Source organism: Microtus ochrogaster, chromosome 7 (genome assembly GCF_000317375.1).
Source record: "Microtus ochrogaster isolate Prairie Vole_2 chromosome 7, MicOch1.0, whole genome shotgun sequence".
Classification (NCBI taxonomy): Eukaryota; Metazoa; Chordata; class Mammalia; order Rodentia; family Cricetidae; genus Microtus; species Microtus ochrogaster.
This window is the reverse complement of record NC_022014.1, coordinates 366,880-394,799: the sequence shown is the minus strand read 5'-3', so window position 1 is coordinate 394,799 and position 27,920 is coordinate 366,880. Positions and strand designations below refer to the sequence as shown.

Sequence of the window (27,920 nt, the reverse complement as noted above, 5' to 3'; positions counted from 1 at the left end):
TGCCACCTGCCTGTGCACTGTGCCTCATTGCTGTCACAGGTGCACTGCTGTCACCTACTCAGAACACAGCTGCCTGTAGAGTGGCCTCCATCCCAGAGGAGAGCACAGCCTCACAGGCTAACAGATGCCTGCCTGGCACACTGCCACTGTGTTTCAGGGTCTCCTGTCCTCCCTGCTTCCATCAAAGTTTGAATTTGATCTGTTCTCACACATTTGACTCTGAGAAGTTCAGTAACCTTCCCAGTGTCACACAGCAAAGCCGTATCCTGCTTCTGTGCCTCCTAATGTCTTATCTGGTGCTCTTTCCCCCAGGTTAAAAACAGGTTCAGAGTGACAAGGAGGCAGATGTTCCTACACAGGGGACAGGTGGAAAGCTACCTCCAGACGTGAGCTAAGAAAAAGCTGGGGCCAGCTTCTCAGGGCTCAGGAGTCACCTAACTCTGCCACTGTGGGCAAGCACCTCTATAACTCACAGCCTCAGTTTCACTCCTAAGACGGGGGCCGTTTGGGAACAAAGACAGCAACAATCAGCTGAAGCCATGACATCTGTTTTTAGATTCCTATTGTCTGTGGCTGAGAAGGAAGCAAAGAAAACCAAGACATTCCCTGAGTAGAAAAAGAAAATTCCAAGGTTGGGCAGGAGAAGGGGGTGCCAGGGCCCAGCCCCAAGACAATTCCACAAACTGTAAACTCAGGAATGAAGAGGCTGGGAAGTCTGAGGCCAGGGCCCAAGGCAGGAGCTGCCAGGCTGTGGGGAACAGCTAACTCTGGAATCAGGGATGGACAACTGTGCTGTCAGCTGCCAGAAAACCCATGCTTACTGCCCTGAGTGTGGGCCTGAGAACTGAGCGGGGCACCCCACCCACTGTGAGGAAGCTCCCTGGGCTTCTGAGCACTTCCAGCTACATCAAAGGACTCATGGAAAACCCACTGGATAAGTCGGGGCCAGCAATGATTAATGTGTGTGTGACTGCTCGGTCCGTGGACCTGCGGACCCTGGGACCAAAGAAAGGCAAAGGGCTCTGACAAAGTGAAATTTTGTTCCAATTTCAAAACCCTTTTATGATGTCACATACTTGGATACAGAAGTAAGTCAGCTGCAAGGCTTCCATCCCTTCCCAAACTCCTCCCTCTCCTCATCTGGACCCCAGAAAGCCAGTTGACCAGAGGAAAAATGACTTACACTTCTGTTGTGATGAATCCCGTGAGCTCTGATAGGAAGAGGAAGAGGATGAAGAGGCAGCAGCAAATGGAGACTGTGGGAAAAGAAACATGGAGTCAGCGTTAGGGGTGCAGGAAGCTCCGGATAGGCGGCCAGCCCTCCCTGCCCCTCTGCTATCCTGGAGGAAAGTTAGAGGCCCCAGCATACACACAGGGTAGGGTACCTTCCCAGAGACCATCAACACCCCTGCTCACTGATGACCTCAGTGTGTCATCCCTTTTACTCATGACATCACTGTGTACCCTCTTTCACTGTGTCTCCCTTTTAACTCATGGTCTCTCTGTGTCCCCCGTTTTACTTATGGCCTCAGTGTGAGCCCCCAGAAAGGCACCATTGACCTGATTCTGTGGTAAGGGTGAGCCTCTTCACACAGGCAACAGCCCTGCTCGAGTCCTGAAGACCTCTTTGATGGGGAGGTTGGCCTGGAAGAGGCCCGTGTGCTGGATGGAGGACCACAAAGGGCTCTGTCTGTCTTGAGTGCCACACACATTACAATTGCAAGTCCACAATGAACATCGGGAGATACCATGTGACCATCTAGATTTCTGGCTTCTGTGAAACGCATGGCCCCTGTCCTATACTAGGTCTGAGACCAGAGTTCTCTCCCATATCGGTAAATCAAAAACTGAGGCATATTCTGCCACTGGTCTGTCCCTCCGTCTACAGCCAGTGCCCACCTTGGGATTTTTTTCAACATTATAATAGGGCGAGAGCAGAATCACTCAGCAGAAGCCGTATAGTGGTCTGGGCTCTTTCCAGGTTAGTGATATGCAGAGCCCTGTCCTGATGCTGGCCGGTGGCAGTGGATCATGGCTCCTGGTCAACCTGCAGTCACCAGAGGGACAGCTCACACACCAAAGAAGCTGCCAGGCTGAGAGGAGTTGTGCCACGGACTGGAACTGACCGTTTCTACTTGCACTACTTTGAACTTACAGCAGAATTCCTGGGACACAGCCTGTATGTAATGGTGGAGAAGCGTCTCCATCCACGTCCGTCTGTCTGCCACCTACCTAACTTCCTATCTGTCCAGGAAAGACAAGCATTATTGAGCTTGCCACACGCCCATGGTGATACATTAACAAACCACTCCACCATGGCACCAGCCTAATGGGGGCTCTGCTGAAAAAATGCAGGCTGAGTGAGAAGGGACTGGGACCCCCTATCCTTTATGGTCAAGGCACCTAGAAAGACTCCAGAGAATCTGGGCTGTAAGGGAAAGAAGGAACATCCCCAAACTGCCTGATGAGTCTAGCCACATAGAGATGGGGACTGGAATTCTCATAACTTCTGCCCCACTTTGAAGGAGCCGTATAGACATGGCATTTAAAGGCTTTACTTTGGGGTAAAATAGAGACTATGTGCATATTATCAACAAGAAAAAGCTCCAAATGGGCAATAGGCACATGAAAATATTAATATACATAAACATCATATTAATAAATTACAGGATATATTACACATATTACGTAGTACACACACACACACGCACACACACACACGCACACACACAATGTTGGCAGGCCTGGTGGTCCACACCTACAAGCCCAGCATTTAGGAGAAGAACTCAGGTGAGAAGGGCTGCCCAGATTTCAAGGCTAGCCCAGACTTCACAGCAAGTTCCAGGCTAGCCAGGACAGTCATGAACACAACAAAAAGCATATATCCACATACATATATGCAGATATACGTACTCTGAACCCCATTCACTCGACATGGATGGCAGTAGACAGACACCCTTCTCAGTCACGCCTCACACCCTCAGCAAGCTGTGAACAGCCTCAGCTCAGACTGCGGCCTTGTTTTGTCCTGTTCATGGCATGGAGACTAAGCTCAAATGTCCTTTCTGGCTGCGGAATAAGCACCCCCAGGGTGGCTCAGCTACTGACCCACGTCCGTCCTGGCTCCTGGTCTCTCAGCCCTACAATGGAGGTTACTGCCCCTTGGGGGAGAATCTGCCAGCAGGCAGAGCATCCTGCAGCTGGACCCTTGCGCCTTTCTGTCCAGTGCCACCCAGGCCAGGACCCACATTTTGTCCACACCAGCCACTGGGATGCTGCAGTAGACGACACAAGGAGGTTTTCTGAGGGTCATTGCTGACTTTTCTAGCTGCCCTCCCCACTCTATGCTTGCAGATACACCCCGAAGTCCTAATTACACACATTGTGGTGGGAGGAAGGAGACTGAGAGGCCTTTCTCTAAGACCTGTGTGCTTGCTCGAGGCTTGGCCCAAAGCCTGGTTAACCTAGCAGGTAGACGGGCTAGCTCAGCTGAGTCCACGTCCCACGTGTCCTTCACTGCGCAAGTGCACTTCGCTCCTGTCTCAGACTGGGGAACTGGAGGTGAGGGCTTGGTACCGCTGTAGCCTCGGTGTGTAACTCCAGTGTGGGCTCGGAGAAGGCACGGTGAGAAACCGTGAAAGCAGGTAGCAAGTATTCCAACCAAGGCCTTCAGACCTCAAAGGCTGGATGAAGGCTTTCAACCCATGTTTGGGCAAGGCTTGGAGGCTCTCTGACTCCAGACTTCTAAAACTGACTCAGGCCCTGGGCAGTTGGAATGTAACCCCTTACTAGTAGGAAGCTGGGTGCTGCCAAGTTGAAGGGGGCAAGACCTGAGACCTTACAGCCTGCGAGAAAGTCAAGGAGTCTGTCCAAGGTCACATAGCCGGGTAAGGGAGAAGGCACAATCCAAAGGCTGACGTTCAAGCCCCAGAATTTCACCGTCTCCTTCAGCTATTAATAGCAGTCATCCCACAGCGTAAGGCAATGGCGCATGCCTGAGCTGGCCTGCCTGGCTCGGCCGTGCGAGCCTCAAGGACGAAGACCAAAGCCCATTCATCAGCACTGTCCCAGCACTTGGCACAGGGCCTGGCCCTAGGTCCAGCTTAATAAATATTTGTGCACTAAATGGTAGCTAAGGGCTGGCTTCCCATGTCTCAGACCTTCCCCTTGTGTGATGAAATGCTCATCAGACTGTGTTCCTGAGCGCTTCCAGGCAGAACTTCTAAACAGTTGAAAATGTACATCCCCTCGACTCAGGGCTCCTTCACCCTGGAGAACTACCTCACAGCGATGGCCACAGAAGAGTCAAAGACAATAGGCTGTAATCAGGCTGGCCACCCTCAGGGCCACGGGTCAGCCAGGCAATGACACAGGAGCAGGCTGGATAGAAGGCAGAACTGTTGATGGAGTTGGGAAGGGTGTGTCCAGTGGTCAGCAACAGAGATGGGGGGGGGATAGTTTGCACAGCTGTCCCTAGTGTGCAGGACAGTGGTGCAGGTACATCCTGGGCTTTGAAGAGTACACATACCCCGATTGCTCAACAGGTTAGATAAGGCAAGGCTGGAGGAGGCTGGGCTGTGCGTGGTGGCAGGCAGGGGGCACACAGTCTGAGCAAGTCATTTTCCTCCCAGGGGAAGCACCCAGCTGCTTGGTTTCTTGGGTCACACACTCAAAGGTGAGCAGTGGGCTGCTGGGAGTCACTCCGGCACTGAATGAGGGCTCATGTACCCCACCCACTTGCCCAGGGACACACGGATGCTAAATAGGATGAAGTCGACTGTGGCCTGCGAACCCCAGGCAGTGCTCTCCTCTCTACACCTGGAGAAGGTACATGCTGCTTTACAGAACCCGGGCAGAGGGAGGGCTGAGAGCTAGCCGGAGTGGTGGGGATCTCCAAAGCCACCAGTCTACCCAAGAGGGGACTCCAGGCTGATCACCTGACCTCTGTTCACACCACAAGGCTGAGGCAGCTGTGAGATTCTCTGTCCCATACCAGACATGTGGGGGGCCACCCAAGACCTAATCCTGACTGTCCCTTCTGTAAACAGTGATATTCTGGATGAGTCACTTCCCCTTTCTGAGAATCGGAGAGACGGAGACATGAAGCCAAAGTGCTCCTTCCCACTTACTCAACGGTGACTTTGGTTTGCTCTGAGTACTATTTTATAGGGACGTTTTCTGTGGAACCGTAATGGATGCAAAGCCAGGACCGTGCCCACACAGCCTCTCCCGGCTGCCCCTGTTCACACCTGACAAAACCATAGCACTTTGTCACACTGTGTCAGCGAGGAGGAATTCGCGCTGTTGCTATGCTCCTATCCCCACCACAGCCTTTACTCAGGTTTCAGCCTTCCCAGGAAGGCTGCTTCTGTTCTAGGAACAGATCCTGGATCCAACCAAGCACTGACTCCTCTTGAGTCCTTCCTTCTCTTCCCTCAGCTTTTCAAGGCCTTGCCCCTCCGGCAGTGCGCTGCCACTGTATCTGACAGAAGACTTCCAGCGATGTTTTGTCAGCAGGCTGTAGTTTAACAGGGAAGACCCCCCAGTGGCAAGGTGTCTCTGTGCGTCCCTCAGGCAGGCGTACATCCATGTGACCAATCGCGGTTATTCCAAACTCCCAAAAGGCTGAGCTGTCATCTCCAGGTTTCCCTGCAGGAAAGCTACCACCTTACATTTCTATTCTCTTTTCCTTGGTATTAAGCTGCTAAGTCTAACCCACACTCGAGGAGCAGAGGGAAGGGGTATTTATGGGGGTTAACCAGAACTCTTCAGGGAGTTTGTCTCCTCTCCCCAGTTCCTTTATCACAGGCTCAAAGGCCTTTCCTCGAATTCTCCGGGTTCCAAACCAACAGAGTCACTATTGGCCTTATGCTCCAGGTTTGGTCCTTGGGTCCTCTCGTCCTGCTGACACAACTGCCAGGCTCCAATCAGACCTTCCCTGCCTGGTGTTGCAAATGGCCACTTGTCTGAGATGCCCTGGCTCCTTTGATTTGAACCAAGTCAGCGAGTTTGTGAATTCTTTTAGTGACTAAAATAATTAACAATTCAAATAATTTCAAAGGCAGAAAGGTAAAAGCAGGCCTCCCTCCCACCTCCAATCTGCTTGCTTGGATTTTTCTTTCAGTTCTTATTTTATTTAAATTTTTATTTATTACTATTATTGATTGATGATGATGATGATGATGATGATGATGATGATGACGATGGTGTGCCTCTCTCTCCTTCCCCGTGGCTTCTGAGGCTCTAACTCAGGCCAGCAGGCTTGTATAGCAATGCTTTCACCTGCTGAGCCATCTCACTGGCCCTACCCTTAGATTTTAGGATCGCTGGCGTTTTGAGAACGGGGCCCAGGTCTGAACAGGCGATTCACGTTTCACGTGTACTTCTCCATACAACACATCTTCAGGGCCATCACACAGGGCCAGGGGTGGACTTTCCACTTACAGTGCACGTCAGGGCTCAGAGTTCTGGATTTAGACACACAGTTTTAGATGTAGGAGACATAGCTTAGTGGTAGAGGATCAATCTCTAGCACTGTAAGAAGGGAAAAAGAAACCCTTTTGGATTTTGAGATTGAGGATCCTTAACCTGCACTGATATTTTTCTGCATCCTTCCAGACACAGATGGTTCGACCTTGTGGGGTTGTACAGCAATGATAGAGACGCTATGTAGAAAGAGGTAAAGGGCCCATGGGATGCTGGGCACGCCTTCTATCCCACCAGACTTCCTTCTGTCCTCCTTGCTCCAGAGTTCTGCACAGGGCAGAAGCAAGGCTATGTGGGGAGCAGGCAGAGGGCTGGGTACCAGTGGGAAGGGCAGTTACTCACTGATGGCACCAGTGTACGTCGGCTGCGTGAGGTCCTTGGGCACCTTCCTGTAGATGTCAAACCTGTGGAGAAGAAACAGGAACTAGACAGGTGTAGAGTACAGGCCTAGAGGCCGAGGCTGGGGGTGCCGGTGGCATGCGACCTGGGTCAGTAACCACAGCTCTTACCAAAGAACCCCTTCCACCCTCCCCTGCGAGGCCTCGCCAGAGTCCTGATACCTTAGGGTCTCCACTGCTGTGATGAAACACCATGAGACCAAAAAGCAAGCTAGTGAGAAAAGGATTTTTTTTCCTGCTTACTGTTCCACATTCCTGTTCACTGTCAAAGGAAGTTAGGACAGGAACTCAAACAGGAGAGGAACCTGGAGGCAGGAGCTGATGCAGAGGCCATGGAGGAGGGGAGGGGGCTGCTTACATGGCTTGCTTAGCCTGCTTTCTTATAGAACCCAGGAATGGTACCACTCACAATGGGCTGGGCCCTCCCGCATCAATCAGTTAAGAGAACGCCCTGCAGGCTTGCCTGTAGCCGGATCTGAAGGAGCATTTTCTCTATTTTCTCTACTCTCAGATGGCGAGCTTGTGTCAAGCTGACATAAATCCAGCCAGCAAGCCAGCATACCTACGCATCCCTCTACTGTATCCCGTCATCGTGTCTCTACGACACGACCCAAGCTCATGACAAACAATTTTAGCTACTCATACATTTACACTCGTGCACATTTCTTGGTGGGTCTCACCTCTGTCGGAATGTAAAGTATTCCTGAGGACAAAGGGCCTTGTTAGGTCTTGTCCCCTAGCATGGACTGACAGACAGGTAGTAAGCGCTGGCCTAGTAACTGAACCAAACATCTGGGTCTAGGGGACCAGCGGGGGCTCTGTGTCTTTGGAGTTATACTACACACTGCTTTCTTGTTCTGTGCCACTTTTTCATTCCTTCCTCTTCTTCCTCCTCCACTTCTCCATCCTGGTCCACTGTCTCAATCTTCCCTGCCAGCTCCTACCTACAGGATGAGTTAGGGTCAGCTGGAGGTAAGGCTGGCTTTGCCTCTGGTTTCCTCCCTAGTCTTTCTTTCCTGAGCACACCACCAGGGCCAGGGAAGTCCTGGGATGTGATGGGGGAAATGTGGAGCCTTGGAATCAAACGGACACAGATTTAATCCTCATCATCTTGCCCTTGGCTAGGACTCTGGAATTGGATTTCTCTGGTTTCAATCTGGTAAATGCTCTTTCTTACAGTGTAACTACTTCCCGAGGCCTCAGTTTCCTCAACTACCAACACAGGGCGACTCCTGCTAAACCCTGCAAGGCGAATGAGAAGAAAGAAAACCCCTCTGTGATGGATTTGGTGTGGTGTCTCCATGGGGACTTCCACACACTTGGCTTCCTTTCTTTCCCTTGGCCAGGGGCAGCAGGCAGCTTTGTCAGCAGGGTCCTCGCTCCACACACCCTCAAGCTAGAAGGCGGAGCTTGACCCCAGGGAAAGGCCAGTGCACAAGAAGCCCCATTCCTCTTTGGTGATTGGGAAACCTTTGAGTCAAGGCTGGTGCCAACTCTGCTAATTACACACGAGCCACCCGTCTGCTACGGCCTCAAGGGATTAGAAACTCCAGTGGGATGCCAGGCTACAGGCCGCCACTTTCTCTCCTGTCGGCTCTGTGCTCAGCTGTTAGGGTTGGGGCGTGACCAAGTAGCTGGGAGGTCTGCAGGAGTCAAGCACCTCACTCCTCAGTGACACACCTTTTACCAAACCGTGTGCTCAGTCATTACCCAGCACTTACATTATCTTGGGCATAGCACTTAACTTCTCTGGACCTTCCCAACTTTGTAAATGCAGGAAGGTCAGTGACGCATACAAAGCTCTTAGAACCATGCCTAGCATTCTGCAAGTGCTCAGAGTTTGCTGGTCCTCTAGTTAACCCTCACTTGACCCATCAGGTCCCTACGACACTCTGAGTCGTCTTAGTCAGTCTGACCTGTAAACATACAGCTTGCCATCAGAGACAAACAGGAAAATTCATGAAGCAGTGGTTCTGAACGTGGGGATCACATACCAGAAACCCTGAATATCAGGTAGTCATATTACAATTCATAACAGTAGCAAAATTACAGTTATGAAGTAGCAATGATATAATTTTATGGTTGGGGGTCACCACAACATGAGGAACTGTATTAAAGGGCCGCAGCATTAGGAAGGCTGAGAACCACTGTCAGAGTTCGGGTGGGTCAGCTAGAGACATGAGGGCCTGAAGAAGGGCCCTTAAGTCCCAGCAAGGCTTTCTAGAGGAGGTGATGTCTGCACAGAGAAGACTGTCACAGGGCATGAAGACAGCAAAGACCAAGAACCCGACACAAGCAGGGTTACTGGGATGCTGTGTTTTATTTTGGGGAGCAATGGGGTGAAAGTGAGAAGAGGCAGAGAGGTCCCATGAAGAGCTCCCAGTGTCCGGCCATGGCCAAGGCCCCCAGGTGGGGTGCTATTGTACGAGCCTATCAGAGAACTCACAGGGAGGCAGCAGACTGGGGAGGAAGAAACCCAGTTGGGTGTAGGTGGTTTAGACTCACAATGGATCTAATACAATCTTTCCACCTGGCGGTGGCGTGAGAATGACATGCATTTAGTAGGGACCCTTTACTTTTGGTCATTCGCTCGGCTGGCCATCTCCCTCAGTGTTGCACAGTGCACAAACAACCCCCACAGCTTCATTTCCAGCTCACAGGTTTATAGATGCGTGATTCAGGAAGCACCCATAGGGCACCAGGCCGAGGTGTGGGCTTAGGGTGGCTGGATGCTCTGAGTTTTCGAGAAAAGACCCTGGATTTGGAATTGCACATGGAATGCCCCAATTTTCAAATGTTTGACAATACAATGCCAAGACAAAGAACTGTTTATAGACAGACAGGGCTCAGGAGCCCATCAATGACTCTGTGGGCTGAAGAGATGCAGGACATGGACAGCCTATCTTTCAAAGGCCACATGGGCAGGGCGGAAGCTGTGTGGGACTCCTGAGATGACCAGAATAACAAGCTGCAGGCGGGGAGATGGTCTTAGAAATCCCTGTCCATTGCTGGGCATCAGTTTCCCTGGATGAAAGCAAGGAGGTACACAGATCTGACAGGTTCCTTTCAGCTGAAGGCAGACACGGTAGCAGTGCCCTCTGGGAGCTACAACCCATCCCGTTTCTGGCCATGTCACCATCAGGGCCCCACGGGCAAAAGCAGCCTCGTGGTTTGGAATATGTGACCTAGTGTTTCAAAAGCAGGAGTCTGCAGTTCGCTAGAGGGTGCTTAACACAAGCAAGAAGTGGTGGTGGAGGATGGGGTATCAGAGTCTGGGCAAGAATGGGGGCTAAAGTGGGTGAAGGGAACTGGAGGGAGACTGGCAGGGCCCTGGGGCCTCAGCATTAGGGTGAGAAGTGCCAGTGCAGATGGCTGACTGGAAATAGAGGCAAGAGTGTGAACTTACCACCTCGGTATGTACAGCCACATGGAAAAAGACACATGTATGTACACACGCCACATGTATGCATAAACCTTCCCGAGCTCTTTTCATAGGCAGGGCCCGCAAGGCACAAGGACATGGCCAACAACCAAAACCCTTTTTACAAAGGAATCAGAAACGGCTCATTTTTTAGCTGGGTGGAGAAAGCAAGATAAGGCAGGAGCACCTTCCTAGGTCAGCACTGGGGAACGCTGCCCTCCGGGTGAACGTGGCCGTCACTCCTGAAATGACATCAGCTGTGATGACCCGAGGAGATCTTCATAGATGATCTCTTTCCTGCTCTATCATGGGGGGAAGGGTGGGATCACCAAGCGGTAGGGTCACCAGGCTCTGAGCTGCTCCGGGTTCAAGGGGCATGCACCAGTCACCTGGGCCCGCCTCAGTGATTAGGGATACTGGGAGATGGGAAGCCACAGGTAAGTTTAGGTAACTTCTCACCCATGTTTCCACACTCCTGTAAGTAACCCCAATGAATTCTATTGGTTCTCCAAGATAAGCTCAGAAGAAGCTGCTTATCTGGTCTGTTGCCAGTGCCCTGTTTGGGGTGAACAGATGTTTGTGTCTCCCAGGAAAAGTGAATGTAATAGTAGGAACTTCCTCTAACAAATTGGGGGGGGGCGGTGTTAAAGAGATATGAGGTGTCAAGGGGCCCCCACTGGCCAGAGGAAAACCAACGTGAGATTCAAAATGATAGTCAGAGGTCAGCCTTGGGGAAGCAAGAAGTCAAGAATCCATGTGGCTTCTGAGGAAGAAATGAGTAAGGCAGAAGCAGGAGAGGAACCGGGTACCAGTGTAGCTTCAAAGCACCTCCCCATTAAACACTAGTTAGAAAGTGGGGGAAAGGAGCATCAACGGGGAGGAACTTGGCAGACAGCATGCTGAGCAAAGAACGTTAAAGCCATCAGGATGGAGACGAAGTCCCCATGTGATCTGCGCGGCATCACCTCAGTGGGCATCTTGTCCACCTGGACATCTCAAACTGATCCTGAGGAAGCCACGCAGAAACAACAGCTGCCCAGCATGTGTCCCAAGTGGGAGGTTATGAGGGACAAGCAACATGGGGACTGTCACAAATGAGAGAAGTGTGGGGCATAATGATGAACTTAGTGTGGGACCATTTTAGATTTCTTTTGCTGGGAAAAAGAGTCATTTGGGTAAGCTCCGCAGTGTCGCAGGTAACACCATATAATAATGCTATTGGTCCCGTTTGGACAGTGGCATCACGGTTACATCTGACAGCTTTTTATGGCTGTGATAACGTACCAGAAAATATCAGCTTCAGGGAAGGAAGATTTGTGTTGGCTCAGGGCTCCAGGTCTCAGTCTGTCTGGTTGGTTCTGCCGCTTAGGCCCTAGGATGCACTAGAACATCTCAGTGTGGGAAGCAGGTGGCAGAGGAAGATGCTTGCCTCGTGGTTATTGGATAGATGATGCACGGATGGATGGATGGATGGATGGATGGATGGATGGATGGATGGGAGGATGGATGGACAGACAGACAGATAGAAGCACAATCCTAATTACTCTTATTAAGTAAAAACCTGGAATCAGGTATTAGGATGAAAGCTGAAAGATCAGTGAAGTAGAGCAGCAGCCAATAGAGAGACTTCTTACCTCTATGAATCTTCAGGCCAAATGGTGCAGGGATCCTGTCTCTACCTCCCTAGTGCTGCGATTAAAGATGTGCACTACAACCACCTGGTTCTGTTTCTCTTTTGGACTTGTTCAATCCCATGTAGTCCAAGATTGTAGGGCATTTCCAATGTATTTTAATAAATAAAAACTGCCTGAAGATCTGAGAGTAAAACAGTCCCACTGGTCAGCCTTACAGACCAGATTATGGTAACACACACCTTTAATCCCAGTAGCCACACTAGTTGCCATAGAAATCAGGTGGTGCATGCCTTTAATCCCAGTGGTGTACGCCGTGATCCCAGCCCTAGAGAGAAATATAAGACAGGGCAAGACAGCTCTCAGACAGTCTCCTTCTGAGATTCCAGGAGGTAGGATCGCCATTTCAGATTGAGGTCGAGGTAAGAGCCAGTGGCTGGCTATTTTGCTTTTCAGATCTTCAGGTTGAACCCCAATTTCTGACCCTGAGCTTTTATTAATCGTGTATCCCAGGATGGCCTTGAACTCCTGATCTTCCTACTTCCTCCTACCAAGTGCTAGGATTAAGGGTATACGCCACCTCTGCCTGGCCTCTATGGTTAACTAGTGGCTAGCTCCACCCTCTGATCTCCAGGCAAGCATTATTTGTCAGAAACAAAATATCACACCACAGATGATAGATAGATAGATAGATAGATAGATAGATAGATAGATAGATAGATAGACAGACAGACAGATATATAGAATGAATACAAGGGACCAGGGACAAGATTCCCTTCCAGGACACACCCCAGTGACTTACTTCCTCCAGCTCATTCCCAGCTCTTAAAATTTTCATTTCATTCCAACAGTCCCTTGATCTACGAACCCACGAGTGGGTGAGTCCACAGACAACACTAGAGCCCTCATATCCAATCTCCTCTAACCCTGCAGCCCTGTGGAGCAAGCCTTTAAGCAAAGGGCCTCTGGGGACATTATAGATCCAACTAAGACATGATGTAAGATGTTGACCTTTGGGGACACTTAAGTAAGGGGCACATGAGACCTCTGTGCTATTTTTGCAATTTGGGGGTAAGTACAAAATTATTTCAAAATGGATAAAGATATTTTTAAAATTCAAATGGAAAAAAATTGAAAGGAAGCCACCAATTAAAATTCCACCTTAGTCTGTTTTGGGAAGAAGCTGGGTCCCTGCAGGCACCTGAATTAGAGGTGTGTTTTAATACACGCTTGCTCCGTGTTGGGTGGCAGCTGCACTTACGGCTTGTTGGGGCAGCACCAGGAACAGGGAGGTATCTAATTAAGCTGTAACAGGGTGGTGTGACCTGAACCAAGGCACAGGAGGCAAAGCTCTAGTAAGAGTGATACCAAACGGCTACTTCCAGTCCAGGCTGGGCCCTTTGACATATATATTTAGCGTTGTCATAGTAACCCTGGCAGGCACTGGAGTCCCACTCTCCTGGGGAGATCTGAGGCTCAGGTGGAGGGAACCCACTCAACATCACTGAGCTCCCGTCAGCAGTACTGATCCTGGTGCTTTGTCCCCAAGCCATCGTCTTTCCACCACCCCACACCAGCGGGAAGTGAGCTAATGCTCCCTCACTTAGACAGAGGTCCCAAGGCTTCGTTCATTTCCTTTTCCAAGGATGCTGCCTGGCAGGCGAGAGGAAATCTCAGAAATCCCTCATTCATTCAGCAAACATGTCCTCAACATGTAAATACGTGCTGTATCCTGCAGTGTTTTAGAAGGTAGGGGAAAGTAACTGCCGAAGTAAATATGGTCCCCGCCCTCAAAAAGCTGCCAGCCTCATAAAGCTTTGGGCTCCTCAGCAGAGGTCACCTGAACACAACATGTGACAAAGATCTATTCCCACACAGTAGACAAGCTGGAGAGGGGCAACGGGGTAGAGGGAGAACAGAAAAAGAACCTGGTTTCAGAGGTGACCACAAGACAAGTGAGTCAGGAGTGACTGTCCCTGGGAAACTGGGCCACCAGGAGGCTAGTGAGAGGCCCGGGCATGTGACCGACGAGGAAGTGAGCAGTGCATCCTCTCTGGCTTGAATTAGTCAGGCTCTTGAGAGGTGATGCCATCAGTCTTGACCACCATGCCTCAGAGAATATGGAGGAAAGGGTGAAGAGCAAGGGAGGGAGACGGGAGGGATGCTGCTTGCTGCGGCCTAAGGTTACCTGTGTTCTCATTTGTCTCAGGACCAACCTGAGGTAGGTCTTGTCTCATTTCACACATGGAGATGAGAGAGGCTCGTGGTTTGGCTAAATTCACACACAAAGTACCTCGGCAGGGATCTGCATGAGGCCTTTCACATTCTCACCGATTCTTCCGGATGCGGAAGAACACAAGTCCCTCTAGGGGAAACCCTTAGGAAGAAGGTTCACAACTGTCATTGTTCAGTCTCACACAGAGAAAGATGAAGGGTGTGCTCATTGTGAACCTCTACTGAAATCACATGCTTCTTCCCTGCCCTTCCCTTGGCCTGGAGTTTATTAGTCTTTGCCTTGCAGCCAATGAAGAGATCAACACAAGAATGAGGCCCAGAACTGGGCAGGCTGAAATTAAAGAAAGAGAACAACCCAGACGGGAAGAAGCCTAGCCTGGTGCAGATGCCAACAGGATGGGAGCAAGAAACAGAGTGGGCAGGCCAGACCTTGACCACCTGCTCAACACTCACCAAGGCGAGCTCTAGGAGTGTCCCTGCAGCTACCCTATGTCATCTGCTCAACTTAGGAGAGAAACTAGGGGCCTGGAGCAGAGTAACTGACCCAATTTAAATATTTAAAACAGAGCCTGGCATGGCAGTATACACCTATAATACTAGTTACTCAGGATGCTGAGGCAGGGGGATTGCTTGGCTCAGCAAAGGGCCAATTAAAAATGTGTAGGTGTGGATCCATGATATTAGTTACTTTTCCTGTTGCTGGGAGAAGAGCAGCAGAAGGTTTTATTTTGGTTCACAGTTCGAGGGCACACAGTCTGTTACATAAGGAAGGCGGGGCAGCAAAGCATGAAGCAGAGAAGGAGAGGGAATGCTTCCTCCTTCTCATTCAGTCCAGCATTTCAGGACTTTGGGATCGTGCCATCTGCCCACATTCAGGGTGAGCTTTCCCTGCCCAGCTAAACTTTCTGGAAACATCTTCACTGACACGCCCAGATGTACATTTTCATGGTGATGCTAAACCCCATCAAACTGACAATCAAGATTGGTCATCACACCTTGGCAGCTTTTGTGTCCTATAATAGATGCTGCCGGGGATTCTCAGGCAGGAATAACAGTGTCTCCCAGAGACGTGGGACACAGAGACAGTTGGGTCACTGCTGTTAGGGTTGGGGTGGTATTAGTACCTAGTAGGTGGAGCCTGGGGATGCTTCTGGCCTCCTAGCTGCACACACAGCTGCAGGAGCGGAAATGATTATACCCTGTGTCCACAGGCCTGCAGTTGAGAAAGCCTTGTGGACATTACAGAAGGGGGCTCATTTCCTCAACCATCCTGAGTTCTCAAGAGGCCACAGAGGCCGCTCTCCTTCTGCTAATGGAATCATAGCCATGGCCCTAAAGACTCCACAGACACCAGGATTCGGGAATTAGCATTCTTTCTTAAAATTTCTGATCTTTTCATTCTGTGTCTAAAAAAGCAAAGTTTCTGTGGAAAAACTAGACAAAGTAACCTATAGAAAGAGGTCGACCTGCCTGGGCCAACCTTATGCCCTGCTAAGCATGCCACCATTCCACAGTGCACTCTGCAACTCCCTTTTCCCCCTCCCCCCCATGCTAAGAAGATATCAGCGCGTGGGAACATACGTCAACATGAGCACAGGGAATCAGTGGGAAACAGGATTTACTTCACAGAAATCCAGGCTGCAATCCACCTCCAGCCTATAGAGAGAGGGGGCTGCAGCCCGACCCAAAATAAACACACACGCCTTCTCTACTCCCAGGCAAGGGAAGCACCGCTGGGAGGGTGGTCTGACTTCATCGGTGACTTCCTTCCACAGAATGCCTCAGCTGTGCTATTTTAACTGCATGCTCGGCCTCACTTCTCCTTGCCCTGCTCTGAATCTCCACAGCTCTGTGCTTTGCTGGGTGTGGGCAGCGCCAGGGCAGAGGCTGTGAAATCAGACGACATTTAGGAGGGTCATTTGTCCCAAAAATCGTGTGAACACACTTAGCTGGACCTTTGGCCTGATCAGCCCTGCCCACTGGCCTGGCAAAGCCTTTGGCAGGGGGCCAGGGAGTGAGGTAGAATGTGCACACTCGTCTCTTTTTGGGCATTCTTTCACCTCACAGAGCATCAGCAGGGCAGGGGTGAGTGAACACGATGCGCACAGGGATGCTGGGCACAGGTAAATGGGCATACCTTGGCCTGGTGGGGGCAAAGGGAAAGTGAGCCTTGGAACCACAGTGGCTTCCACCCTACAGGAATCCCAAATGGTCAGTCTACATGCTACTATACACTTCTACCACCATCTGCTGTGGAGGGAATGAAAGCCTGTCTGTCTCCAGCCCAGGCCAATGAGCTGACACCCGCTATGCTGAGGGCTCACTGTGCTCCAGGCCCCACCCCCTGTGATGAGGGCTCACTGTGCTCCAGGCCTTACACTATGCTCTTTATCTCACTACTTTCCTAACCCTGTGTGTCATGTGTCTCCCTCCTCCCATAGGCACCCTGATTCAGAGCAAGAATTCGAACTCAGTTTGCTGAAAGACATCTGCTTTCTACCCCAGCTGCCATACAGCTGCCTGGAGGAGGGGATGGGTTGAGGGTGGAGGAAGAAGGCCAGTGTGATGGCCAACGCAGATTGCTGTGTGATGAAGACACTAACACAGATAAGGCTTTCTCCCTCCAGCTCAGCCTTTGAGCTATCACCATGATGGATGCCTGGTACCCACACTGCGCCCTCCTGCCTCTGGATGGCCTCCAGCTTTAGCAGTCTCCACTTCTGTCCCATCATCCCACACGTGACCACAGAGTCCCGGCCTTTCCTCTCCTTCCCACAAACATCAAGTGTGGCTGAGGAGGAGGAGGTATGGTGGTGGCAGCCACACATCTCCCTCAGCCTCCACCCGACTATGCTGGGCCAGGTTGACTTTGTCCCTGACTCTTCCCTGGGTCTTGCAAGGCCTGGCCCATTAATTACCAGGATTTTCCAGGTAAAAACGTGAAATAGCATCAGTACAGGGCTGCTCACCAGAGCGTCAGTTACAATAGCAAGTATCGGGAGCCAGGCCAAATCCCCAAATCTCAGGCAAAGGAGGTGGACAGCGCATGGGCTAGAGGGCACCCACAAAGTGGGATGTACACTAAGGCAATGGGTCAGTGTTAGGTCACTTCCTCCCAACTTCCTCTGGGTCCAGTTCACTTCCCAACCCAGACCACCACTAGCGTGTTTGCAGACACGGACAGGCTGGTTCTAAGACTCACACCAACACGAAAAAGTCATACAACAGTCGAAGTCCCAGCTATGAAAGAGCAAACAAACGAACAAAAACCTTTTTGGTGTCTTCCTAAAACAAAAAACAAAAGACCTCAGCTCACGAAGATATTATTTTCTTCTAGGTTTACAGCTAGTCCTGCCGTGGCCGCGCTGTCTGGGCCGCGCAGTCTTGGCACACGCGCACTGCGTGTCGGCCATGTTGTACCTGGCAGTGCCACATCCCTTGTGATCTGAATAGCGTCCTGCTTTGTGGATATTTTGTACATACTTCTATGTCTGTGGACATCTCGATTGTTTTCCTCCTTCAGTCCCTGAAATAAATCTCCCTGCGTGCTCACACACCCAGCCCTGTGTAGGAGTAAGCAAATCTTTGTGATCTGAGACCAGGTGGAACTTTTAGACTCTCTAAAGTACACTCCGTGAAAGAAAGAGCTGATGAATCAGGCTTCATCAACGCTAAAAACGTCTGCTCTCTGAAGAAGAGATGTGCTTAAAAAGAACACAGAAAAGCCATGAGGTGGAAAAAAACACACACGCATGTCAATCATGTGTCTGATAAGACTTGAGTCCAGGCTAAAGAATTCTCAAAATACAGTAAGTGAAAGCATTGCACTATGAACACCAGGCAAAGGAATTGATTAAATATTTCCTCAAAGACTTACTGATGTCAAAAACCACCTGAAGGGACACTAGCGTCAAAGTTACTGGGGAGGAATCAAAATGGAACCATAGTGAGCTGTCACTATACCTATCCAGAAAGCTGGAACTACGTTTCAACCAAGCAGCAGGATCTCTCCTGCACTGTCATCGAGAACACAAAATTGTGTGGCCATCTGGGAAGAATCCAGCAAGTTCTTTAAAAGCTAAACATCTACCTTCCTGTCACCGTAAAGGCGTACTGGGTAATTTATGAAAAGAGGAGTATTGGAGCACACAATTCTATCCATGATCACAGGGCCACCTGGCCACTTCTGATGGGCCGTGTGCTAGGTCACACCATGGTAGAAACAGGACAAGGAGAAGTTTCCAGGAAGGAGGTGTGTATGCAAGATAGATAGATGGAAAGGTGCCAGATTTCTTTATGATCCCGTGCTCCCTGGAAAGGTATTCGTTTATGATCACGAGCTCCCTAGGTCACTAGTACAGTCCCTTAAGATCTTGACTGGTTCCCATGAAACCAGCCTGAGCCTCAGACCACAAGGAGTCACAGAAGGACTGACCTACTCTGAAGAAGTGGGGCACTCACTGATTCCACGGACCTAGCCACCTGCCAGTCCCTCTGATGCCTGCACACTGAGGCACTGACCCTTGCAAGCTGCAGTGCAGTTAAACTGCCTTGAAACCATAGCACACACTCACTGTATGACCTGGACATGCCACCCCAGGCGTGTGCCAAGGAGATGTGAAGAACTACACGTACTCAGTGTGTCCATGGACATGGAAGTATGCAGTATCCATGAAGTGTATCATGACGGGTGCTCATGACTGATTCTTAGAAAGCATACTGGATAAAGGCAACAAGGTTCAGATAGTGTGATTTCATCCACAGTAGAGTCTAGAAAGTGCAAATCACTCTAGAGCCCCAGCAGATGGCAGGTGGGAATGAAGGAAACTCCAGTGAGTGATGGACACAGTCATCATCTGGATTGTGATGATGTCATGGCGTGCACATATCAAACTGTACAAAGGTGACACATAACTATGTGTCATGTACGGGCTAGTAAATCTGATAACAGTCATGACTGTAACGTATCAGACAGTGTAATAAAATCCAGGCCTTCTAAAGAGCATCCCAAAACCACAGCCCCTGCTGACTATCTTTCAACATGCTAGGTCACCAGCTTGTCATTCTGAAAACCGGGGAGTAGGGAAAATGCTTATCTGGATCTCTTTCTAACAATATCTATGTCTAGGTCACCAGACCGTTGATGAGGGCAAAGCCCTGTCTTACAGAAGGATTTCCAACAGTTAGTGCAGACAGATCAGGATCAGAAGGCTCACCCTGTGTGAGCTCCATCCAGGGAATGACCGTGGAGGGGGAACCTTAGACAGCCAGGCCAGGCTGCTGTGCCCAGCTCAGCCACGACTGTGCATCTCGGGCATACCAGTGCAAACACACAACACTACCAGAAACATTTCCTGCCAAGAAAACCGATCTTGGACGCACTCCAGGCTCCCAAGCTCACCAATGATACACAACTCAGAAAGCCACATGTGCAGGTGACCAGTGCCCTTCTCGATCTCTTGCCACCTTACTATTATTATTATTATTATTATTATTATTATTATTATTATTATTATTATTATTTTTTTCTCACTGAACCTAGAGCTCATCTACTTGGCTACCACGCCTGGCCCGTGAGACCAGGGATCCTCTTATGCTTGTCCCGACCCCCACATGCTGCTACACCCAGTTTTTATATAATGCTGGTGATCGAAACTCAGTCTCAGGCTTACACGACAGGCACTTTAGCCTGGGCCACCTCTCCAGTCCCCCAGCCAATGACGGTTGGTATGAAGTAATACACGGCAGTGAGCTTTAAATTTTAGGATCACAGGGCCAAGCATTCCTGGCTCTAAACACTCCATCCTCATCCCCATCCTCTCATCTTGGATGTGGACGTGACACCCAGGGCTGAGGCTGCTTTCTGGGGACCACAAGGGGACCATTTCGCTAATAGCAGAGACAGAGAAATAAGAATCCTTAGGCTAGGGGCTGGAGAGATGGCTCAGTGGTTAAGAGCACTGTGTGTTCTTCCAAAGGTCCGGAGTTCAGTTCCTGGCAACCACATGGTGGCTCACAACCATCTGTAATGAGGTCTGGTGCCCTCTTCTGGCCTGCAGACATACGCACAGACAGAATATTGTATACATAATAAATAAATATTTTAAAAAAATAAAAAAGAATCCTTAGGCTATTGGACCAAAACCCACAGTGGCCTATACCTCCAATCTTCATGCTACATTAGAAAAACAAAGCATATTCAGCCGCGTCCATTTATTTGGGTTTTCTGTTCCTTCAGCTAAGAGCATCCCTTCGAGATAAAATATAAAAGATGAAGAAATAAGAAGCCTTAATTTTTCACTCTGCATCAGCGGAAGAACTTGGGCACACGCTCCCTCCTCAGCAGTCTCCCCCTTTCCTAAGTGTATCTATGAGAAATTTAATTTATAGAAAGTGGGCACAGGAAGACGTCAGCAACAACAAACAATGATTATAATGTTACACTATAATAAATTTGCCAATGTGTTTTAGAGCCACTATTAAGAAAAGGAAACTTCACTCACATAAACCCTGTGATACTGTGACAGAGGGCCTGAGGACCAGGGTGGTCACGTGACTAACGGGCGGGTCAGGCACACAGGTGGATGCTGTGGACAAAGGGATATTATATTCCAGGGTGACAGACCTCATTATGTTATTTAGGGCATGCTTGAGACATATGCGCCATGACTAGAATTTTCCACTCAATTATGAACAACGACCTTTTGTAAACAAAACTTCCTATATGTGGAATGTTCATTCACTCAGCGGCATGGCGTACTCCTTCAATGACGCCTGTATCCAAGCGTCACCTTCTTGGGAGCCTGTAGCTCTCCATCATTCCTCTGTGTTCTCGTCTTCACTCTCTACCAGCGGTTACGTGCACACATGTTCTTATGCACGCCCTAACTCCACCACTGGGCTACACTGTGAGAGCCAGAGCCTCCAGTACCCCACCCCCACCCCTGCACAGAGGAGACCCGACAGACACTTGCAAGGTGGGTGGAGAGATGGCACTCCTTCAGGTGGAGTCCATACATGCTCCCTCAGAACCCTCCAGGAAACATCAGATTCTCAGATTCCTGGCTTGACTGTAGAATGAGCCACTCACAGTGGACTGGGGCAGGCTCTGCGTCCCTAAGAAGTGTAGTCCAGGAGAGGCCCAGGCACCTTAGAAGTCCTAGCATGCTCCTGTTGCTGATGTCAAGTATCTCTCGTAAGACTTGGGTACCCACCTGAGCCACCCTGAGCCAACAGAAGAACGAGAAAGGGGTCTGGGATAGACTGAGTCCTACATCTCCTGGACCAGGAGACACCTGACCACGGCTGACTCCTGCCTGCCACCCAGGGAACCCCATCAACAAATGCAGAAACTGAGGTCCTGAGAAGTCAAACCACTTGCCTAGGTTCACAGAATCAGAAAAGGTTGGGATTCGAGCCTGGTGAGGATCCAAAGGGAGCAGCTGATGACTTTCCTTGACCACGCCCAAACTCCACGTTCATCCCCAGGGACCCTCGCTGCCCGGGCTCAGTACTGCCCTGTGCTAACAGAAGGCTGTGGGCATTTGGTGGGTGAGTGAAGGAGAAAAGGCACCCCAGAATGGCAATACTGTGCTGCCTGGGGACACATGTCTCCCCAGCCCTACAACAGCCGGATCAGCTCAGACCCTGGAAGCAGAAGGCACTTGGGGCTCGGCCTGGATTCAGGCTTCCTGATAGTGAACAGGAGCCCCCAAAGTGTTCCCAACTCCCTGAAACAGGATGCTCTGTCTGGCCCCACACCCCCCGGGCAGATGCTATAAATGGAATTGTATTCTTAGAGGGGCAGGACATGCACGGGGGCTTTAAAGTGACCCATCATGGGGTAAAAATACAGGCAGCATTTAAATGCTGAGTGGTGGCGAGAGCTATTCCTGGACTGGGCTCTCATGTTTGTGGCTTCCTGCCAGGGGCAGCCCTCCAGCAGGCTTAAAAGCAATAAACAGGGCGGTAGGTTGTATGTGTGTTGGGGGGGGGTCAGTGTTTCTCACTCAGGAGGGCACTGGGGAGGGCAGCATGTAGAGACAGCTGTGGAAAGCGCCCTTGAGTGGAGTCTAAACGTCCTCTGGGCCTGTAGCTCAGTGTTGCTGAGAGTTGAGAACACCTTTGGACAACATCCTGTGACCTTGGATAGTAAGTTAAGGTGAGGTTTTAGCTAGGACTGGGGTAAAAGGACCGGATGAAGGTTTTAACCAGAAGGTGAATGACATTTACTGAGCCTGAGTCCTAACTCATATTGCCTCGTCTGATCTTCAAAACTGGATGGAAATTCAAGGAATGACAATTATCAGATTTATCACTATTTTCACTATTAAAAATTAACTAATTAATTTTTTGAGACACAGTTTATCTGTGTAGCCCTGGCTGTTCTGGAACTCACTCTTGTAGACCAGGCTGGCTTTGAACTCAGAGATCCATCTACCTGCCTCTGCCTCCTGAGTGCTGGGATTAAAGGCGTAAGCCACCGGCACCACCCGGCTTTATCCCCATTTTGATAACAAAACAAAATGAAGGCTCAGAAAAACCCAGAGAAACAGGGACTCAGACAGAGACCCTGATTCTAGAAAGACAAGCAGAAATAGGTTTGGAGAAAAGGGTGGGAGGAGCCATGGGCACCAGACAGTTCCTACAAAGACTTAGGGTTGCCAAAGCTCAAGGTCACATAATGAGCAAGTGTCAAGGTGGGACTCCCATCCAGGTAGTCTTCAATGCTGAGATGGTAGAGGGGCTTGGGAGGCAACTGTGAACTTGGGAAGTTGAATCCGCTCATCACATTGCAGTGAGGACAATTCCCATAGTCCTCTGGGGGGGGTGGGGAGTGGGACACAGGGAAAGAATGAAGTGGGCTGTAGCAGGTGTGGCTACAGGTTAGGGAGGACTGTTCTGGCTACAGGTTAGGGAGGACTGTTCTGGCTACAGGTCATGGAGGACTGTTCTGGCTACAGGTCAGGGAGGACTGTTCTGGCTACAGGTTACGGAGGACTGTTCTGGCTACAGGTTATGGAGAACTGTTCTGGCTACAGGTTACGGAGGACTGTTTCCTACGAGGATGCCTGGAGCTCTCAGTTTCCTGTAACAAATGAAATGAAGCAAGCCAGGCTCTGTCTTAGGAGGCCTGATTGGCCAGCCTGGGCTCTATCCGCCCCTCTCTCCACCCCATGATCCTGCCAATGCTTCTGTCTCTGAAAGGCCCACTGCGTCCCAGCTGTCCGCTCTGGACCTTTCTACACACCCCGTTCCCTCTGCATATCCTCTCCTCGCCCTCCTATCTACCAGGGCTACCATTCTTCCACGTTACTGAGTAGCTGCTAAGGACCAGGCGCTGGGCTAGGTGCTGGGACTACAGCAATGCCACATCCCAACCTTCCTGCCTGTGCTTCATCTGTGCTCCGGCAGGAAAGAACCATTAATGAATGAACACGTGTCAGCACTGGTCAGGAATGGGGTCTGCCTTAGGGAGGACATGGGGGGAGCGGAGCCTGGTAAGAGTAATAGGACAAGGAGACAAGCAATAGAAACCTGAATTAAATGAGACAACAGCCAAGGGAATATCTGAGGAGAGCACTCCAGGCAGCAAGGACAGCAGGTGCAAAGGCCAGGCGGCCAGTGCACACCTCGAAGGTTCCTGGAATGCGGCGAGGCGAATTCAGGTGGAGTGGGAGGAGCAGACTAATGTCCAAGATAATTCTTCAAAGCTCAGCTCACATACCGCCCTCCCTCCCTGCTGAAGCCAGCAGAACCGCCCGGCCCTTTTGATGTCTTCGGCCCCTATCATCACTTTTGCCATGCAGTCATTAGACCCGTGTGTTGTGTTCAGGAATGACAGCACAGTCCGCGCTGTCTCAGCTACACTAGTCGTAGCTTGTCCTCAGAGCTATGACTTCTCTGAAGACAGGGATCTCCAGTGCTTGCCCCCACAGTCTTGAGGTGGGAAAATCATCCTGAAGCAACCAAAGGCCAACTGAGTCACGGGCACCTGGGACTGTACAGTGAGCCAGAAGTGTTGAAGCTATGTGATGTGTCCCCTAAGAGAGTCAAGCAGTTTCCTGCCCCACTGATAATGGGAGTCACAGATGGCATGGATGTGAAGTTGGGAACTACAGTACTTACTTCCACAGTTCCTAGTACACCTGGCTTGGCTCTAAGGAAAAGCACATGGGAAAACAGAAGCCTAGAGCCAATCAGACCTCATGTGTCTCCAAAGCAGAGAATGCAGAATACGGCTCAGCATGTTTTGGAATAGAGGGAATGGGCCAGGCAGGCCCTGCAATGGCTGGAGGGGCCCCAGAAAGAACTGGTTCATGGTTAAAACAAAGGGTCTTTGGATCACCAGATCTGGGAAACCCAGAAATCTGGAGGTCTTATGTGAAATTACCAATATGAAAAAGGTTGCCAACTACTGTTTTAAAATAATAAAAAGACATGCCAAGCAAATATCCATGCATCAGATTTGGCCCCAGGACAAGCACTCAACTTGTGAACTCAGTCTTTACTCTTGACAAAGAAACACATCTGTACCAGAACGGAGAGCAAGAGGGTGGAGGCTTGAGAGAAAGCTGCAGAGCTCAATGGGGACTTTAAGACCAAGGACTGCCCTCTGGCCCAGAGATTATGGCCAGGTCTACAAATCTAGAGGCCCTGCTGCTGGGGCTGAGCCCTGCCCCAGTGTGAGCATGCTGAGATGGATTAGTAATGTCTGCCAAGGACACAAGCATGGGAATGTGATTCACATCTTCCAAATATTCACCGAGGCTGATTCAATACAAGCACTCCTACATACATTTGCTGGTTTATTTAATTTTGTTTTTGAGGAAGGGCTTACTAATCTAGTGGACCCTGAACTCTCAATTCTCCTACCTGAGCTCCCCTAGTGCTGGGATTATAGCTGTGCACCGACAAGCTCTACTCAGACCCCTTTGAAAGGGACGGAACAGATGTCCACAAAGTTGCCCCAAATACCAAAGTCACAAAAACTAGAGTGCCAGTGGAGGCTCTTCCAGGGACATCCAGATGTCCCTCATTCCCCAGACTCGTCTCAAAGAGGAGCCATCTCTAAGTCAATAACGCAAGTAAGAAAATTTAATTTTTGTAGAGATTCATTTTGCCCATGACTTCTTAGAGAGACAACATCTTCTTTAAACAGGGACGAGCGTCTGAGTCTTGATGAAGCCTTTGGCTCCTGCCGCCTTCATACGCAAGCTGCCCCCGACTGAGGAGCTGGCCAAGCGGCAGAGCACAGAGGGTGCCTGGGCCCACTGAACGCTCATGGCCCACCTCTGGCTCAGCCTGCCCCTCCTGTGAATGAGTCATGCCGGAGACTTCAACATGCTGGCTGCCCAAGCTCCAGTTTAACTTGGCTCTTGAGCAAAATGTACTTTTCCAAAAGACATTGATTCAACTCAGCTTGTATTGTGCAATGCCCTGGCAGGACGAAGGTCAGCCTCTCCCCTGCCCACGAGGCCAGCACATGCTGTCCTGGGGAGTGGGGCCCACAGAGCACTGTATCCTCTCTCTCCCCCACCCCTCACTGGAGGATCACTCACTCCTTCCCCTGGCATAGCCCTGTCACCTATGCCAGCCATCACCTCAAGTACCCAATGCCTGCCTCCCTCCAGCCCCAACACAACATTTGCTGGACTGGGTTTCAAATGACAACATAAAGCAGGCCTGGAAGGAGGGCTGGCCGAGACGAGCCTCAGCTTATCCCATGGGGGAAGTTGCATCCTCTGCAGAGCCATGGAGCCTATGCTGTGGCTGCAGGAAGAGCAGGCTGTTCCGCAGCCCAAGAACCAACATGCACATCATGGACTTGTTTTTTTAAAGCCAATTATTTTGGAGGGGGCAGTGGTGGGGATCAAACCCCAGGCCTCACCTACACTAGAGCAATGTTCTTCGACCGTTCTACATCAAGCCCTAAAAGAGACAACACTTTAGAGCAGTTGGAGACAATACTTTAGAGCAGTTTAGGTTCATAGCAAAACTGAGTGGCAGGCAGGGAGTCATACGCTTGTTGCCATGAACGCATAGACTCCCTAGCAGCGTCCTCAGCCAGAGGTCATCTGCTACAGTCAGTGAGCCAGCTCAGCACAGGTCACCCAAAGGCCATGGTTTATATCAGGGGTCTGTCTCTCTTGCATTCCCTGTTTGTACAGATGGGTAGTGACATTGCCCTAGCTCTTCCAAGAGGTTGTTCATATGGCCCTGTCGCCTTTGTAGACTGGTTTCTCCCCTCAGTGACACACTGAAGGACCCTCCATGTCTTCTCCTTGTTCATTGCTTCTCAGGGCCGAATAACACTTCATCGTCTGGACATGGCCACAGGCCTGGTTTTCAAATCCCGATGGACCTCCAGGTCCAGTGCTCGGCCACCCCATGCCTTAGCTGGGTGACTTAGAGACACTTCTCTTTGACCCTCTGGGGGCCTTCACCTGTGAGATGGGCGTGAAAGACCCCGAGTCATGGGAGAGGGTGGAATGTGGAAACGCGCATACAAGTTCACAGCCCAGAGTAAGCATGGGGTAGCTGGGAGTTGCCATGACATCCTCACTGTGCTGTGACTGTGGCTTCGGCAGGAGGCTCGCACATGCCTTCCTCTTCCAGAGAGCAGCATCAGGGGAAATGGAGGCAGCCTCGGCTTTGAGTTCAAGTTCTGACTCTGCTTAGGCAACAAGTACATCTGTCTGGACCTTAGTTTACCATCCCCCCCCCCCCCCCGCAAAGGATGGCATGTCTCTCTTGTTGAGTGATCTTAAGAACAAAGTGAGCTTATTAACTGGTCCCCCGAATCTGTGGCACCCAGTAAACGCTACAGAAGGTGGGGTCCTCAATGGATAGGGCCCCCCGGTGTACCCTGCAGACTGTAGAGCTGAGGGTGGACTGGAGAAGAGGATAGGGGAGAAAGCCCAGCCCTGCTGTCCACTTGCCCGTTCAGGAGCCCGTCTTTGGGTCAGGACTAAAAGTGTGTTTTGAAAGCCGAGGGACGGGGGAAGAGGTGAATGGCTTGAAATGGGGACACCAACACCACAGCAGATAGCCAAGGCCAGCCAGCAATTCCGGCAATACCAAGTACCTTGATTGTGCCCCACCGGGGATCCGTGGGGCTGACCGGCTGACCAGGCCTCCTGAGTGCTCTCATTAGACATCCTAGGCCTTGCTCAACCTAGGTGTCCCATTGAGGAGGACCGTCCCCCTCTGTACCCGGTGTTTGGTGGCATCTCTTTTGCTAACCACACAATACCAATGACCTTGGGAGGAATGAACTAGCAGGACCCAGTTTCCTCAATAAGGAAGGTAACCGTCACCCACAGTGGCATTGCCAGGAAACCCCTGAGCACAGCTGAGGCTTACATCCTCCATGTTAGCTGCGGTCAAAGCCAGCCTGTTCCCTCCCAGACTTTCCTTCTCAGCTTTGCTCCTGGACACCACAGAGCTGATGCTCTAGATCCCAGGAAGACTTAGCACATCGTTAACTGGAGGCAACCAAGCAAGCAGGTGAGTCTGTCCACACGTGCAGGCATGTGCACACACACTTGCTGAGGACCTGTTAAGGACTCATGTTAGCCATGGAGGGTCCCAAACACCCAGAGTGGCTCTGCAGAGGACAGTTTCAGAGTTAGAACTGGCAGAGGAACGTGGGCATGGGGCTGCTTTTTGGAAAAAGATGGGTATATATTATTCTCTGGGTGATTTTATGTGTCCAATATATTTTATGAAATTCTTTAAAAGTTGGGA

At 50.5% G+C, this 27,920-nt stretch overlaps 1 protein-coding gene across 1 annotated transcript in view; it reads right to left on the bottom strand.

The window, feature by feature from the left end:
- Ergic1 (endoplasmic reticulum-golgi intermediate compartment 1) overlaps positions 1–27,920 on the bottom strand; it is a 97,201-nt gene that overhangs the window by 43,530 nt on the left and 25,751 nt on the right. Inside the window, exons 2-3 of the mRNA XM_005349016.2 lie at positions 6,829–6,890; positions 1,184–1,256 (exon numbers count right to left, since the gene is read on the bottom strand). Coding sequence (XP_005349073.1) covers positions 1,184–1,256; positions 6,829–6,890 — 135 coding nt within the window. The remainder of the gene's footprint in view (positions 1–1,183; positions 1,257–6,828; positions 6,891–27,920) is intronic.